The sequence below is a fragment of the Salvelinus fontinalis genome, chromosome 40 (assembly GCF_029448725.1).
Source record: "Salvelinus fontinalis isolate EN_2023a chromosome 40, ASM2944872v1, whole genome shotgun sequence".
Lineage (NCBI taxonomy): Eukaryota > Metazoa > Chordata > Actinopteri > Salmoniformes > Salmonidae > Salvelinus > Salvelinus fontinalis.
The window spans coordinates 3602845-3620395 of NC_074704.1; the positions used below are offsets into that span (position 1 = coordinate 3602845).

General features: G+C 51.5%; 1 protein-coding gene across 1 annotated transcript in view; it reads right to left on the reverse strand.

Annotated features, from left to right (window-relative positions):
• Positions 1-386: 386 nt before the first annotated feature.
• LOC129839198 (serine/threonine-protein kinase/endoribonuclease IRE1-like) overlaps positions 387-17551 on the reverse strand; it is a 59071-nt gene continuing 41906 nt past the window's right edge. The window contains exons 8-15 of the mRNA XM_055906505.1: positions 17090-17149; positions 15894-16095; positions 14492-14570; positions 12832-12982; positions 6292-6416; positions 4067-4258; positions 524-821; positions 387-397 (exon numbers count right to left, since the gene is read on the reverse strand). Coding sequence (XP_055762480.1) covers positions 387-397; positions 524-821; positions 4067-4258; positions 6292-6416; positions 12832-12982; positions 14492-14570; positions 15894-16095; positions 17090-17149 — 1118 coding nt within the window. The remainder of the gene's footprint in view (positions 398-523; positions 822-4066; positions 4259-6291; positions 6417-12831; positions 12983-14491; positions 14571-15893; positions 16096-17089; positions 17150-17551) is intronic.

Below are 17551 nucleotides of genomic sequence, written 5' to 3' on the forward strand. Positions count from 1 at the left end.
AGAGAGATGGGGGAGGGAGAGGAGGAGGGAGAGATAGGAGAGAGAGAGAGAGAAAGAGAGAGATGGGGGAGGGAGAGGAGGAGGGAGAGAGAGATGGGGGAGGGAGAGGAGGAAGAGAGGGGGAGAGAGGGGGAGAGAGAGGAGGGAGAGATGAGGAAGGAGAGAGAGAGAGAGGGAGAGAGGGAGAGAGGAGGAAGGAGAGAGAGAGAGAGGGAGAGAGAGGGGGAGAAGGAGAGAGGAGGAGAGAGAGGGGGAGAAGGAGGGGGTGAGAAGGAGGGAGAGAGAAGGAAAGAGAAGGAGAGAGAGGGGGAGAAGGAGGGAGAGAGAGAGGGAGGGGGAGGGAGAGAGGGGGAGGGAGGAGAAGGGAGAGAAGGAGAGAATGGACCTTAGAAAGATTCTAACATTGTAATTCAATTGTGTGTGTGTGTGTGTGTGTGTGTGTGTGTGTGTGTGTGTGTGTGTGTGTGTGTGTGTGTGTGTGTGTGTGTGTGTGTGTGTGTGTGTGTGGTCTGTGTGTGTGTGTGTGTCTCACCCTGTGTGTGTGTCTCACCCTGTGTGTGTCGTGTTACAGCTGATGTGTTCCTGGCTACAGCATCACTACTGTTACCGGGGGAGCCAGAGAGAGGAGCGTCCACAGAGGACGGCTGTGTGTCTGCAGACTGGGGCTGGGCTTCAGAAGAGGGGGTGCCTGGGAAAAGGGGTGTGTCTGGTGGAGGAGGGGGTGTGTCTGCAGAAGAGGGCGTGTCTATCAGGTGTTGGAGGCGGGATTCCAGAGCTTCGTCCAACTGCTGCATCTGGTCATTCTGCTGCTGGGTCACACGCTACAGTTACACACACACACACACACACACACACACACAAACACACACATATACACACACACACACACCTTTAAATGCACACACAATATATACACACAACACACACACACACTTTATATATAGTACAGATAGACACACACACACACACACCTTTAAATGCACACACATTATATACACACAACAAATGTATTCAGACCCCTTGACATTTTCAACCTTATTCTAAAATTTATTCAAATAAATGTTCTCATCAATCTACACAGAATACCCCATAACGACATCACAATACCCCATAACGACATCACAATACCCCATAACGACATCACAATACCCCATAACGACATCACAATACCCCATAACGACATCACAATACCCCACAACGACATCGTAATACCCCATAACGACATCACAATACCCCATAACGACATCACAATACCCCATAAGGACAAAGCGAAAACAGTTTTTTTGAAAATGTGTAAAATAAAAAATTTATATCGACAGTCCTGTTTGATGGTTCGTCGGAGGGCATAGCGGGATTTCTTATAGGCGTCCGGATTAGTGTCCCGCTCCTGGAAAGCATCAGCTCTAGCCTTTAGCTCAATGCAGATGTTGCCTGTAATCCATGGCTTCTGGTTTGGATATGTACGTACAAACACTGTGGGGACGACGTCATCGATACACTTATTGATGAAGCCAGTGACTGATAAGGTATACGCCTTAACACCATCGGACATGCTGGTAGACATTAGGTAAAACGGATGTAAGTTTCCCTCGATTTAAGTCCCCGGCCACTAGGGGCGCCACTTCTGAGTGAGAATTCTCTGTTTGCTTGTGGCCTTACACAGCTTGTTGAATATGACACTCATCTAAATGAATCACCACCATCTAGATGAATCACCACCATCTAAATGAATCACCACCATCTAAATGAATTACCGCCATCTAAATGAATTACCGCCATCTAAATGAATCACCACCATCTAAATGAATTACCACCATCTAAATGAATCACCACCATCTAAATGAATCACCACCATCTAAATGAATCACCACCATCTAGATGAATCACCACCATCTACATGAATCACCACCATCTAGATGAATCACCACCATCTACATGAATCACCACCATCTAGATGTATCACCACCATCTAAATGAATCACCACCATCTAGATGAATCACCACCATCTAAATGAATCACCACCATCTAAATGAATTACCGCCATCTAAATGAATCACCACCATCTAAATGAATTACCACCATCTAAATGAATCACCACCATCTAAATGAATCACCACCATCTAAATGAATCACCACCATCTAGATGAATCACCACCATCTACATGAATCACCACCATCTAGATGAATGTCACACTAACTGTCCTGTCACACTAACCTGTGGATAAGTCAGAGCGAAGGCAAGCCATCCTGTCCTGTCACACTAACCTGTGGATAAGTCAGAGCGAAGGGAAGCCAACCTGTCCTGTCACACTAACCTGTGGATAAGTCAGAGCGAAGGCAAGCTACCCTGTCCTGTTGCACTAACCTGTGGATAAGTCAGAGCGAAGGCAAGCCATCCTGTCCTGTTGCACTAACCTGTGGATAAGTCAGAGCGGAGGCAAGCCAACCTGTCCTGTCGCACTAACCTGTGGATAAGTCAGAGCGAAGGCAAGCTACCCTGTCCTGTTGCACTAACCTGTGGATAAGTCAGAGCGAAGGCAAGTCATCCTGTCCTGTTGCACTAACCTGTGGATAAGTCAGAGCGAAGGCAAGCCATTCTGTCCTGTTGCACTAACCTGTGGATAAGTCAGAGCGAAGGCAAGCTACCCTGTCCTGTCGCACTAACCTGTGGATAAGCCAGAGCGAAGGCAAGCCATCCTGTCCTGTCACACTAACCTGTGGATAAGTCAGAGCGAAGGCAAGCCATCCTGTCCTGTCACACTAACCTGTGGATAAGTCAGAGCGAAGGCAAGCCATCCTGTCCTGTTGCACTAACCTGTGGATAAGCCAGAGCGAAGGCAAGCCATCCTGTCCTGTCACACTAACCTGTGGATAAGTCAGAGCGAAGGCAAGCCACCCTGTCCTGTCACACTAACCTGTGGATAAGTCAGAGCGAAGGCAAGCCATCCTGTCCTGTCACACTAACCTGTGGATAAGTCAGAGCGAAGGCAAGCCATCCTGTCCTGTCACACTAACCTGTGGATAAGTCAGAGCGAAGGCAAGCCATCCTGTCCTGTCACACTAACCTGTGGATAAGTCAGAGCGAAGGCAAGCCATCCTGTCCTGTCACACTAACCTGTGGATAAGTCAGAGCGAAGGCAAGCCATCCTGTCCTGTCACACTAACCTGTGGATAAGTCAGAGCGAAGGCAAGCCATCCTGTCCTGTCACACTAACCTGTGGATAAGTCAGAGCGAAGGCAAGCCATCCTGTCCTGTTGCACTAACCTGTGGATAAGTCAGAGCGGAGGCAAGCCAACCTGTCCTGTCGCACTAACCTGTGGATAAGTCAGAGCGAAGGCAAGCTACCCTGTCCTGTTGCACTAACCTGTGGATAAGTCAGAGCGAAGGCAAGTCATCCTGTCCTGTTGCACTAACCTGTGGATAAGTCAGAGCGAAGGCAAGCCATTCTGTCCTGTTGCACTAACCTGTGGATAAGTCAGAGCGAAGGCAAGCTACCCTGTCCTGTCGCACTAACCTGTGGATAAGCCAGAGCGAAGGCAAACCAACCTGTCCTGTCACACTAACCTGTGGATAAGTCAGAGCGAAGGCAAGCCAACCTGTCCTGTTGCACTAACCTGTGGATAAGTCAGAGCGAAGGCAAGCCATCCTGTCCTGTCGCACTAACCTGTGGATAAGTCAGAGCGAAGGCAAGCCATCCTGTCCTGTCACACTAACCTGTGGATAAGTCAGAGCGAAGGCAAGCCATCCTGTCCTGTAGCACTAACCTGTGGATAAGTCAGAGCGAAGGCTAGCCACCCTGTCCTGTCACACTAACCTGTGGATAAGTCAGAGCGAAGGCAAGCCATCCTGTCCTGTCACACTAACCTGTGGATAAGTCAGAGCGAAGGCAAGCCATCCTGTCCTGTTGCACTAACCTGTGGATAAGTCAGAGCGAAGGCAAGCCATCCTGTCCTGTCACACTAACCTGTGGATAAGTCAGAGCGAAGGCAAGCCATCCTGTCCTGTCACACTAACCTGTGGATAAGTCAGAGCGAAGGCAAGCCAACCTGTCCTGTCGCACTAACCTGTGGATAAGTCAGAGCGAAGGCAAGCCATCCTCCCAGCAGTAGAGACAGTATCATCACGGTAACAGGGTCCTGGTATATATAGTCGGGCAGGACAGAGGACAACCCTGATCTTGATCCTGCTTTGGTCCTTCTGCTTCCGCTAGGACCCGAACCACGACCCCCTCCAACACCATGACCTACTGACTGGAACTAAAGAGGAGGAAAGGGGGGTTCAGGTTAGAGGTCAGGGGTCGTAACTCACAGGATGGTCAGTATGTGAGTGGGGGTTCAGGTTAGAGGTCAGGGGTCAGGGGGTTGTAACTCACAGGATGGTCAGTATGTGAGTGGGGGTTCAGGTTAGAGGTCAGGGGTCAGGGGGTTGTAACTCACAGGATGGTCAGTATGTGAGTGGGGGTTCAGGTTACAGGTCAGGGGTCAGGGGGTTGTAACTCACAGGATGGTCAGTATGTGAGTGGGGGTTCAGGTTAGAGGTCAGGGGTCAGGGGGTTGTAACTCACAGGATGGTCAGTATGTGAGTGGGGGTTCAGGTTAGAGGTCAGGGGTCAGGGGGTTGTAACTCACAGGATGGTCAGTATGTGAGTGGGGGTTCAGGTTAGAGGTCAGGGGTCAGGGGGTTGTAACTCACAGGATGGTCAGTATGTGAGTGGGGATTCAGGTTAGAGGTCAGGGGTCAGGGGGTTGTAACTCACAGGATGGTCAGTATGTGAGTGGGGATTCAGGTTAGGTCAGGGGTCAGGGGGTTGTAACTCACAGGATGGTCTGTATGTGAGTGGGGGTTCAGGTTAGAGGTCAGGGGTCAGGGGGTTGTAACTCACAGGATGGTCAGTATGTGAGTGGGGGTTCATGTTAGAGGTCAGGGGTCAGGGGGTTGTAACTCACAGGATGGTCAGTATGTGAGTGGGGGTTCAGGTTAGAGGTCAGGGGTCAGGGGGTTGTAACTCACAGGATGGTCAGTATGTGAGTGGGGGTTCAGGTTAGAGGTCAGGGGTCAGGGGGTTGTAACTCACAGGATGGTCAGTATGTGAGTGGGGGTTCAGGTTAGAGGTCAGGGGTCAGGGGGTTGTAACTCACAGGATGGTCAGTATGTGAGTGGGGGTTCAGGTCAGGGGTCAGGGGGTTGTAACTCACAGGATGGTCAGTATGTGAGTGGGGGTTCAGGTTAAAGGTCAGGGGTCAGGGGGTTGTAACTCACAGGATGGTCAGTATGTGAGTGGGGGTTCAGGTTAGAGGTCAGGGGTCAGGGGGTTGTAACTCACAGGATGGTCTGTATGTGAGTGGGGGTTCAGGTTAGAGGTCAGAGGTCAGGGGGTTGTAACTCACAGGATGGTCAGTATGTGAGTGGGGGTTCAGGTTAGGGGTCAGGGGTCAGGGGGTTGTAACTCACAGGATGGTCTGTATGTGAGTGGGGGTTCAGGTTACAGGTCAGCGGTCAGGGGGTTGTAACTCACAGGATGGTCAGTATGTGAGTGGGGGTTCAGGTTAGAGGTCAGGGGTCAGGGGGTTGTAACTCACAGGATGGTCAGTATGTGAGTGGGGGTTCAGGTTAGAGGTCAGGGGTCAGGGGGTTGTAACTCACAGGATGGTCAGTATGTGAGTGGGGGTTCAGGTTACAGGTCAGGGGTCAGGGGGTTGTAACTCACAGGATGGTCAGTATGTGAGTGGGGGTTCAGGTTAGAGGTCAGGGGTCAGGGGGTTGTAACTCACAGGATGGTCAGTATGTGAGTGGGGGTTCAGGTTACAGGTCAGGGGTCAGGGGGTTGTAACTCACAGGATGGTCAGTATGTGAGTGGGGGTTCAGGTTAGAGGTCAGGGGTCAGGGGGTTGTAACTCACAGGATGGTCAGTATGTGAGTGGGGGTTCAGGTTAAAGGTCAGGGGTCAGGGGGTTGTAACTCACAGGATGGTCAGTATGTGAGTGGGGGTTCAGGTTAGAGGTCAGTGGTCAGGGGTTGTAACTCACAGGATGGTCAGTATGTGAGTGGGGGTTCAGGTTAGAGGTCAGAGGTCAGGGGGTTGTAACTCACAGGATGGTCAGTATGTGAGTGGGGGTTAAGGTTAGAGGTCAGAGGTCAGGGGTAAGGGGGTTGTAACTCACAGGATGGTCAGTATGTGAGTGGGGGTTCAGGTTAGAGGTCAGGGGTCAGGGGGTTGTAACTCACAGGATGGTCAGTATGTGAGTGGGGGTTCAGGTTAGAGGTCAGGGGTCAGGGGGTTGTAACTTACAGGATTGTCTGTATAGCGGTTCTTCTGAGACCGGGTCGGGATAACGGCATCACCGGAACGCTGCAGGTTTACCGGGAAGTCTCTCAACATGGTGGTGTGGGCTACCGGGGGTAACTCATGGTGTCCTGATAAAAAAGAGAGAGCGAGAGACAGAGAGAGACAGAGAGCGAGAGAGACAGAGAGAGAGAGACAGAGACAGAGACAGGGAGACATTAACGATGACATCAATATGAAGACTTTTAAATTGTGTGTCTGGTGTCTCTGTGGGGTTAGTGTGTTGGTGGAGCCTGGTGGGTAGTTACCTATGAGGAGCCACTGGTTGTTCAGTGTGTTGGTGGAGCCTGGCGGGTAGTTACCTATGAGGAGCCACTGGTTGTTCAGTGTGTTGGTGGAGCCTGGCGGGTAGTTACCTATGAGGAGCCACTGGTTGTTCAGTGTGTTGGTGGAGCCTGGCGGGTAGTTACCTATGAGGAGCCACTGGTTGTTCAGTGTGTTGGTGGAGCCTGGTGGGTAGTTACCTATGAGGAGCCACTGGTTGTTCAGTGTGTTGGTGGAGCCTGGTGGGTAGTTACCTATGAGGAGCCACTGGTTGTTCAGTGTGTTGGTGGAGCCTGGTGGGTAGTTACCTATGAGGAGCCACTGGTTGTTCAGTGTGTTGGTGGAGCCTGGCGGGTAGTTACCTATGAGGAGCCACTGGTTGTTCAGTGTGTTGGTGGAGCCTGGCGGGTAGTTACCTATGAGGAGCCACTGGTTGTTCAGTGTGTTGGTGGAGCCTGGCGGGTAGCTACCTATGAGGAGCCACTGGTTGTTCAGTGTGTTGGTGGAGCCTGGCGGGTAGTTACCTATGAGGAGCCACTGGTTGTTCAGTGTGTTGGTGGAGCCTGGCGGGTAGTTACCTATGAGGAGCCACTGGTTGTTCAGTGTGTTGGTGGAGCCTGGCGGGTAGTTACCTATGAGGAGCCACTGGTTGTTCAGTGTGTTGGTGGAGCCTGGCGGGTAGTTACCTATGGAGGAGCCACTGGTTGTTCAGTGTGTTGGTGGAGCCTGGCGGGTAGTTACCTATGGAGGAGCCACTGGTTGTTCAGTGTGTTGGTGGAGCCTGGCGGGTAGTTACCTATGAGGAGCCACTGGTTGTTCAGTGTGTTGGTGGAGCCTGGTGGGTAGTTACCTATGAGGAGCCACTGGTTGTTCAGCGTGTTGGTGGAGCCTGGCGGGTAGTTACCTATGAGGAGCCACTGGTTGTTCAGTGTGTTGGTGGAGCCTGGCGGGTAGTTACCTATGAGGAGCCACTGGTTGTTCAGTGTGTTGGTGGAGCCTGGCGGGTAGTTACCTATGAGGAGCCACTGGTTGTTCAGTGTGTTGGTGGAGCCTGGCGGGTAGTTACCTATGAGGAGCCACTGGTTGTTCAGTGTGTTGGTGGAGCCTGGCGGGTAGTTACCTATGAGGAGCCACTGGTTGTTCAGTGTGTTGGTGAAGCCTGGCGGGTAGTTACCTATGAGGAGCCACTGGTTGTTCAGTGTGTTGGTGGAGCCTGGCGGGTAGTTACCTATGAGGAGCCACTGGTTGTTCAGTGTGTTGGTGGAGCCTGGCGGGTAGTTACCTATGAGGAGCCACTGGTTGTTCAGTGTGTTGGTGGAGCCTGGCGGGTAGTTACCTATGAGGAGCCACTGGTTGTTCAGTGTGTTGGTGGAGCCTGGCGGGTAGTTACCTATGAGGAGCCACTGGTTGTTCAGTGTGTTGGTGGAGCCTGGCGGGTAGTTACCTATGAGGAGCCACTGGTTGTTCAGTGTGTTGGTGGAGCCTGGCGGGTAGTTACCTATGAGGAGCCACTGGTTGTTCAGTGTGTTGGTGGAGCCTGGCGGGTAGTTACCTATGAGGAGCCACTGTTTGTTCAGTGTGGTGGTGGAGCCTGGCGGGTAGTTACCTATGAGGAGCCACTGGTTGTTCAGTGTGTTGGTGGAGCCTGGCGGGTAGTTACCTATGAGGAGCCACTGGTTGTTCAGTGTGTTGGTGAAGCCTGGCGGGTAGTTACCTATGAGGAGCCACTGGTTGTTCAGTGTGTTGGTGGAGCCTGGCGGGTAGTTACCTATGAGGAGCCACTGGTTGTTCAGTGTGTTGGTGGAGCCTGGCGGGTAGTTACCTATGAGGAGCCACTGGTTGTTCAGTGTGTTGGTGGAGCCTGGCGGGTAGTTACCTATGAGGAGCCACTGGTTGTTCAGTGTGTTGGTGGAGCCTGGCGGGTAGTTACCTATGAGGAGCCACTGGTTGTTCAGTGTGTTGGTGGAGCCTGGCGGGTAGTTACCTATGAGGAGCCACTGGTTGTTCAGTGTGTTGGTGGAGCCTGGCGGGTAGTTACCTATGAGGAGCCACTGGTTGTTCAGTGTGTTGGTGGAGCCTGGCGGGTAGTTACCTATGAGGAGCCACTGGTTGTTCAGTGTGTTGGTGGAGCCTGGCGGGTAGTTACCTATGAGGAGCCACTGGTTGTTCAGTGTGTTGGTGGAGCCTGGCGGGTAGTTACCTATGAGGAGCCACTGGTTGTTCAGTGTGTTGGTGGAGCCTGGCGGGTAGTTACCTATGAGGAGCCACTGGTTGTTCAGCGTGTTGGTGGAGCCTGGCGGGTAGTTACCTATGAGGAGCCACTGGTTGTTCAGCGTGTTGGTGGAGCCTGGCGGGTAGTTACCTATGAGGAGCCACTGGTTGTTCAGTGTGTTGGTGGAGCCTGGCGGGTAGTTACCTATGAGGAGCCACTGGTTGTTCAGTGTGTTGGTGGAGCCTGGCGGGTAGTTACCTATGAGGAGCCACTGGTTGTTCAGTGTGTTGGTGGAGCCTGGTGGGTAGTTACCTATGAGGAGCCACTGGTTGTTCAGTGTGTTGGTGGAGCCTGGCGGGTAGTTACCTATGAGGAGTTACTGGTTGTTCAGTGTGTTGGTGGAGCCTGGCGGGTAGTTCCCTATGAGGAGCCACTGGTTGTTCAGTGTGTTGGTGGAGCCTGGTGGGTAGTTACCTATGAGGAGCAACTGGTTGTTCAGTGTGTTGGTGGAGCCTGGTGGGTAGTTACCTATGAGGAGCCACTGGTTGTTCAGTGTGTTGGTGGAGCCTGGCGGGTAGTTACCTTTTGAGGAGCCACTGGTTGTTCAGTGTGTTGGTGGAGCCTGGCGGGTAGTTACCTATGAGGAGCCACTGGTTGTTCAGTGTGTTGGTGGAGCCTGGCGGGTAGTTACCTATGAGGAGCCACTGGTTGTTCAGTGTGTTGGTGGAGCCTGGCGGGTAGTTACCTATGAGGAGCCACTGGTTGTTCAGTGTGTTGGTGGAGCCTGGCGGGTAGTTACCTATGAGGAGCCACTGGTTGTTCAGTGTGTTGGTGGAGCCTGGCGGGTAGTTACCTATGAGGAGCCACTGGTTGTTCAGTGTGTTGGTGGAGCCTGGCGGGTAGTTACCTATGAGGAGCCACTGGTTGTTCAGTGTGTTGGTGGAACCTGGCGGGTAGTTACCTATGAGGAGCAACTGGTTGTTCAGTGTGTTGGTGGAGCCTGGCGGGTAGTTACCTATGAGGAGCCACTGGTTGTTCAGTGTGTTGGTGGAGCCTGGCGGGTAGTTACCTATGAGGAGCCACTGGTTGTTCAGTGTGTTGGTGGAGCCTGGCGGGTAGTTACCTATGAGGAGCCACTGGTTGTTCAGTGTGTTGGTGGAGCCTGGCGGGTAGTTACCTATGAGGAGCCACTGGTTGTTCAGTGTGTTGGTGGAGCCTGGCGGGTAGTTACCTATGAGGAGCCACTGGTTGTTCAGTGTGTTGGTGGAGCCTGGCGGGTAGTTACCTATGAGGAGCCACTGGTTGTTCAGTGTGTTGGTGGAGCCTGGCGGGTAGTTACCTATGAGGAGCCACTGGTTGTTCAGTGTGTTGGTGGAGCCTGGCGGGTAGTTACCTATGAGGAGCCACTGGTTGTTCAGTGTGTTGGTGGAGCCTGGCGGGTAGTTACCTATGAGGAGCCACTGGTTGTTCAGTGTGTTGGTGGAGCCTGGCGGGTAGTTACCTATGAGGAGCCACTGGTTGTTCAGCGTGTTGGTGGAGCCTGGAGGGTAGTTACCTATGAGGAGCCACTGGTTGTTCAGCGTGTTGGTGGAGCCTGGCGGGTAGTTACCTATGAGGAGCCACTGGTTGTTCAGTGTGTTGGTGGAGCCTGGCGGGTAGTTACCTATGAGGAGCCACTGGTTGTTCAGTGTGTTGGTGGAGCCTGGCGGGTAGTTACCTATGAGGAGCCACTGGTTGTTCAGTGTGTTGGGGGAGCCTGGCGGGTAGTTACCTATGAGGAGCCACTGGTTGTTCAGTGTGTTGGTGGAGCCTGGCGGGTAGTTACCTATGAGGAGCCACTGGTTGTTCAGTGTGTTGGTGGAACCTGGCGGGTAGTTACCTATGAGGAGCCACTGGTTGTTCAGTGTGTTGGTGGAACCTGGCGGGTAGTTACCTATGAGGAGCCACTGGTTGTTCAGTGTGTTGGTGGAGCCTGGCGGGTAGTTACCTATGAGGAGCCACTGGTTGTTCAGTGTGTTGGTGGAGCCTGGTGGGTAGTTACCTATGAGGAGCCACTGGTTGTTCAGTGAGTTGGTGGAGCCTGGCGGGTAGTTACCTATGAGGAGCCACTGGTTGTTCAGTGTGTTGGTGGAGCCTGGCGGGTAGTTACCTATGAGGAGCCACTGGTTGTTCAGTGTGTTGGTGGAGCCTGGCGGGTAGTTACCTATGAGGAGCCACTGGTTGTTCAGTGTGTTGGTGGAGCCTGGCGGGTAGTTACCTATGAGGAGCCACTGGTTGTTCAGTGTGTTGGTGGAGCCTGGTGGGTAGTTACCTATGAGGAGCCACTGGTTGTTCAGTGTGTTGGTAGAGCCTGGCGGGTAGTTACCTATGAGGAGCCACTGGTTGTTCAGTGTGTTGGTGGAGCCTGGCGGGTAGTTACCTATGAGGAGCCACTGGTTGGTCAGTGTGTTGGTGGAGCCTGGCGGGTAGTTACCTATGAGGAGCCACTGGTTGTTCAGCGTGTTGGTGGAGCCTGGTGGGTAGTTACCTATGAGGAGCCACTGGTTGTTCAGTGTGTTGGTGGAGCCTGGCGGGTAGTTACCTATGAGGAGCCACTGGTTGTTCAGTGTGTTGGTGGAGCCTGGCGGGTAGTTACCTATGAGGAGCCACTGGTTGTTCAGTGTGTTGGTGGAGCCTGGCGGGTAGTTACCTATGAGGAGCCACTGGTTGTTCAGTGTGTTGGTGGAGCCTGGCGGGTAGTTACCTATGAGGAGCCACTGGTTGTTCAGTGTTATGGTGGAGCCTGGTGGGTAGTTACCTTTTGAGGAGCCACTGGTTGTTCAGTGTGTTGGTGGAGCCTGGAGGGTAGTTACCTATGAGGAGCCACTGGTTGTTCAGTGTGTTGGTGGAGCCTGGCGGGTAGTTACCTATGAGGAGCCACTGGTTGTTCAGTGTGTTGGTGGAGCCTGGCGGGTAGTTACCTATGAGGAGCCACTGGTTGTTCAGTGTGTTGGTGGAGCCTGGCGGGTAGTTACCTATGAGGAGCCACTGGTTGTTCAGTGTGTTGGTGGAGCCTGGCGGGTAGTTACCTATGAGGAGCCAATGGTTGTTGAGTGTGTTGGTGGAGCCTGGGGGGTAGTTACCTATGAGGAGCCACTGGTTGTTCAGTGTGTTGGTGGAGCCTGGAGGGTAGTTACTTATGAGGAGCCACTGGTTGTTCAGTGTGTTGGTGGAGCCTGGCGGGTAGTTACCTACTGGTTGTTCAGTGTGTTGGTGGAGCCTGGCGGGTAGTTACCTATGAGGAGCCACTGGTTGTTCAGTGTGTTGGTGGAGCCTGGCGGGTAGTTACCTATGAGGAGCCACTGGTTGTTCAGTGTGTTGGTGGAGCCTGGCGGGTAGTTACCTATGAGGAGCCACTGGTTGTTCAGTGTGTTGGTGGAGCCTGGCGGGTAGTTACCTATGAGGAGCCACTGGTTGTTCAGTGTGTTGGTGGAGCCTGGCGGGTAGTTACCTATGAGGAGCCACTGGTTGTTCAGTGTGTTGGTGGAGCCTGGCGGGTAGTTACCTATGAGGAGCCACTGGTTGTTCAGTGTGTTGGTGGAGCCTGGCGGGTAGTTACCTATGAGGAGCCACTGGTTGTTCAGTGTGTTGGTGGAGCCTGGCGGGTAGTTACCTATGAGGAGCCACTGGTTGTTCAGTGTGTTGGTGGAGCCTGGCGGGTAGTTACCTATGAGGAGCCACTGGTTGTTCAGTGTGTTGGTGGAGCCTGGCGGGTAGTTACCTATGAGGAGCCACTGGTTGTTCAGTGTGTTGGTGGAGCCTGGCGGGTAGTTACCTATGAGGAGCCACTGGTTGTTCAGTGTGTTGGTGGAGCCTGGCGGGTAGTTACCTATGAGGAGCCACTGGTTGTTCAGTGTGTTGGTGGAGCCTGGCGGGTAGTTACCTACTGGTTGTTCAGTGTGTTGGTGGAGCCTGGCGGGTAGTTACCTACTGGTTGTTCAGTGTGTTGGTGGAGCCTGGCGGGTAGTTACCTATGAGGAGCCACTGGTTGTTCAGCGTGTTGGTGGAGCCTGGCGGGTACCGTACGTCGGTAGACGGGATGATCTCACACTCTCCCTCCTCTCTAACCGTCACCTCCTCCGTCTCCGGTCCCTCGATACGCGCCAGCGTCAGGCCCCGCGGCTGCCGTGGCAACACATCAATCAATACATCAAAGAATCAGCCAATCAAAATCAGAGAGAAAAGTTCTAACAAGGTGTATGTAATGACATCACAGTACTGAGACTAAAACACTCATGATTGGCTGCTGTGTGTTGTGTAGACATGCTGATTGGCTGCTGTGTGTTGTATTGACATGCTGATTGGCTGCTGTGTGTTGTGTGTAGACATGCTGATTGGCTGCTGTGTGTTGTGTGTAGACATGCTGATTGGCTGCTGTGTGTTGTGTGTAGACATGCTGATTGGCTGCTGTGTGTTGTGTAGACGTGCTGATTGGCTGTTGTGTGTTGTTTGTAGACATGCTGATTGGCCGCTGTGTGTTGTGTGTAGACATGCTGATTGGCTGCTGTGTGTTGTGTAGACGTGCTGATTGGCCGCTGTGTGTTGTGTAGACGTGCTGATTGGCTGCTGTATGTTGTGTAGACATGCTGATTGGCCGCTGTGTGTTGTGTAGACATGCTGATTGGCCGCTGTGTGTTGTGTAGACATGCTGATTGGCCGCTGTGTGTTGTGTAGACATGCTGATTGGCCGCTGTGTGTTGTGTAGACATGCTGATTGGCCGCTGTGTGTTGTGTAGACATGCTGATTGGCTGCTGTGTGTTGTGTGTAGACATGCTGATTGGCTGCTGTGTGTTGTGTAGACATGCTGATTGGTCGCTGTGTGTTGTGTAGACGTGCTGATTGGCTGCTGTCTGTTGTGTAGACGTGCTGATTGGCTGCTGTGTGTTGTGTTTAGACGTGCTGATTGGCTGCTGTGTGTTGTGTAGACGTGCTGATTGGCTGCTGTCTGTTGTGTAGATGTGCTGATTGGCTGCTGTGTGTTGTGTGTAGACATGCTGATTGGCTGCTGTGTGTTGTGTAGACATGCTGATTGGCCGCTGTGTGTTGTGTAGAGGTGCTGATTGGTCGCTGTGTGTTGTATTGACGTGCTGATTGGCCGCTGTGTGTAGACACTGAGTGTACCAAAACATTAGGAACACCTTTCCTAACAACCTCTGATTCGTAAGGGCATCATGGCCGCTTACAAGAAAGCGTCTCCACAGGGACGTTGGTCCCATGTTGACTCCAATGCTTCCCACAGTTGTGTCAAGTTGGCTGCATGTCCTTTTGGCTGGTGGACCGTTCTTGCTACAAACAGGAAACTGTTGAGCGTGTAAAAAACCCCAGCAGTGCTGCAGTGAACACTATAAACTGCTGCGCATGGCACCTATTTACCCATACACCCCGTTCAAAAGGGACTTAAATCTTTTGTCTTCGCACCCTCTGAATGGCACACACACACAATCCCGCCTCCTCCCCCCTTTCATCTACACTGATCGAAGTGGATTTAACAAGTGACATCGATAATGGGAATCATATCTTTCACCTGGTTAGTCTGTCGTTTAAAAAAAAGAGCAGGTGTTCTTAATGTTTTGTCCACTCAGTGAAAAAAAAAATATTTTTTTTTTCTGTTGATTGACAGCTGTACTGACCACTAGAGAGACTCCGTCGTGAACCAGGGAGGTGGAGGCGTAAAGATGAGAGTCCAGTTTCCCTACATACAGAGTGGGCCTAAAACACACACAAGACAAATGACATAAAGAAGGACGGTGATAAAGGGGTTTGAAACACCTTCAATTACCTTGTAATGCTGCACTCAATAAGAAAATTACTGTTAAAAACTGTTAAAATCCCCGTGGATTGATGAGGATTTTTTTTTTTAAGTGTATGGTTGTAGAGGGATGAGGCAAAAGGAATGGCAAATTAGTCTACACTATGAAACAAAGATGAATCACTATGAAACTACACTATGAAACAGAGATAAATGATATAAAGAATGAAAGTAAAAAAGCTTTGGAGCACCTACAATGGCATTCTGGGGGAAAAAGGCTAACAGAAAGGGTGTTCTTTAATGGAAGCCTCCACAACATAATCCAGGTAGAATCAGGAATTCAGGCATTCCCCAGGGCAGCTGTTTAGGCCCCTTGCAGGTAGAATCAGGAGTTCCCCAGGGCAGCTGTTTAGGCCCCTTGCAGGTAGAATCAGGAGTTCCCAGGGCAGCTGTTTAGGCCCCTTGCAGGTAGAATCAGGCATTCCCCAGGGCAGCTGTTTAGGCCGCTTGCAGGTAGAATCAGGCATTCCCCAGGGCAGCTGTTTAGGCCCCTTGCAGGTAGAATCAGGAGTTCCCCAGGGCAGCTGTTTAGGCCCCTTGCAGGTAGAATCAGGAGTTCCCCAGGGCAGCTGTTTAGGCCCCTTGCAGGTAGAATCAGGAGTTCCCAGGGCAGCTGTTTAGGCCCCTTGCAGGTAGAATCAGGCATTCCCCAGGGCAGCTGTTTAGGCCGCTTGCAGGTAGAATCAGGCATTCCCCAGGGCAGCTGTTTAGGCCCCTTACAGGTAGAATCAGGCATTCCCCAGGGCAGCTGTTTAGGCCCCTTGCAGGTAGAATCAGGCATTCCCCAGGGCAGCTGTTTAGGCCCCTTGCAGGTAGAATCAGGCATTCCCCAGGGCAGCTGTTTAGGCCCCTTGCAGGTAGAATCAGGCATTCCCCAGGGCAGCTGTTTAGGCCCCTTACTTTTTTCAATCTTTACTAACGACATGCCACTAGCTTTGAGTAAAGCCAGAGTGTCTATGTATGCGGATGACTCAACATTATACACGTCAGCTATTACATCGCCTGAAATGAACGCAACACTTAACAAAGAGATGTAGTTAGTTTCAGAGTGGAATAAGTTAGTCCTAAATAATTCAAAAAACTAAAAGCATTGTATTTGGGACAAATCATTCACGAAACCCTAAAGCTCAACTAAATCTTGTAATAAATAATGTGGAAATTGAGCAAACTGAGGTGACTAAACTACTCCTACATCCAGCTGTGTGTGTGTGTGTATCTCTTACACCAGCTGTGTGTGCGTGCTGGCCTGCTCCGTGACAAACTGGTAGCTCCACTTCATGGTGTGTGTGTCGTGGGACGAGAAGGTGAGGTAGCGCAGCGTCTCCATGGCAACCGACAGGTGAGGGGCGTGTCTCAGAGAGTCCTGGCTGTACAGGTACACACCCACCACAGGTGACCCATAGTTTTGCATCCACAGGACGTCACCTGGGATAGAGGAGAGGAGGGGACAGGAGATAAGAGAGGAGGGTTAGAGAAAGAGAGAAAGGAGGAGAGGGGAGAAGAGGAGAGGAGGGTTAGAGAGAGGAGAGGAGGGTTAGAGAGAGGAGAAGAGGAGATAAGAGGGGAGAGGAGGGTAAGAGAGAGAGAGAGATAAGGAGAAGAGAGAGGGAGAGATGAGAAGAGGAGAGGAGGAGAGGAGGGTTAGAGACAGAGAGAGATAAGGAGAAGAGAGAGGGAGAGAGGAAAAGAGGAGATAAGAGGGGAGAGGAGGGTAAGAGAGAGAGAGAGATAAGGAGAAGAGAGAGGGAGAGAGAAGAGGAGATAAGAGGGGAGAGGAGGGTAAGAGAGAGAGAGAGATAAGGAGAAGAGAGAGGGGGAGAGGAGAAGAGGAGAGGAGGAGAGTTAGAGGCAGAGAGAGATAAGGAGAAGAGAGAGGGAGAGAGGAAAAGAGGAGGAGAGGAGGGTTAGAGACAGAGAGAGATAAGGAGAAGAGAGAGGGAGAGAGGAGAAGAGGAGAGGAGGAGAGTTAGAGACAGAGAGAGATAAGGAGAAGAGAGAAGAGGTGATAAGAGGGGAGAGGAGGGTAAGAGAGAGAGAGATAAGGAGAAGAGAGAGGGAGAGAGGAGAAGAGGAGAGGAGGAGAGGAGGGTAAGAGAGAGAGAGATAAGGAGAAGAGAGAGGGAGAGAGAAGAAGAGGAGAGGAGGAGAGGAGGGTAAGAGACAGAGAGAGATAAGGAGAAGAGAGAGGGAGAGAGAAGGAGAGGAGGAGATAAGACGGGAGAGGAGGGTTAGAGACAGAGAGAGATAAGGAGAAGAGAGAGGGAGAGAGAAGAAGAGGAGATCAGAGGGGAGAGGAAAGGAGGGGATATAATTAATGATAAACTAATAACATATAAAACTAGTCTAGGTTTATTGTAGCAGGCCAGTCCGGTTTTGTCCAGTCGTGGAACACAGTAATTATCCGGACCGTAAAACGTACCTGACTCTCTGTCCACGGTCACCACCAACCCGTCGCCACTGGAGACGAGATGGGCCATCTCTGGAGAAACAACTGTATGGTCACACTGTGCAGGACTACATAAGTACCTTATCATTGGTTACCTACTGTAGTACATTATATTATCACTGGAGACGAGATGGGCCATCTCTGGAGAAACAACTGTATGGTCACACTGTGCAGGACTACATAAGTACATTACCATTGGTTACCTACTGTAGTACATTATATTATCACTGGAGACGAGATGGACCATCTCTGGAGAAACAACTGTATGGTCACACTGTGCAGGACTACATAAGTACCTTATCATTGGTTACCTACTGTAGTACATTACATAATATATATAATATATTACATAAGTACATTATCATTGGTTACCTACTGTAGTATATTACATAATATATATAATAATATAATATATTACATAAGTACCTTATCATT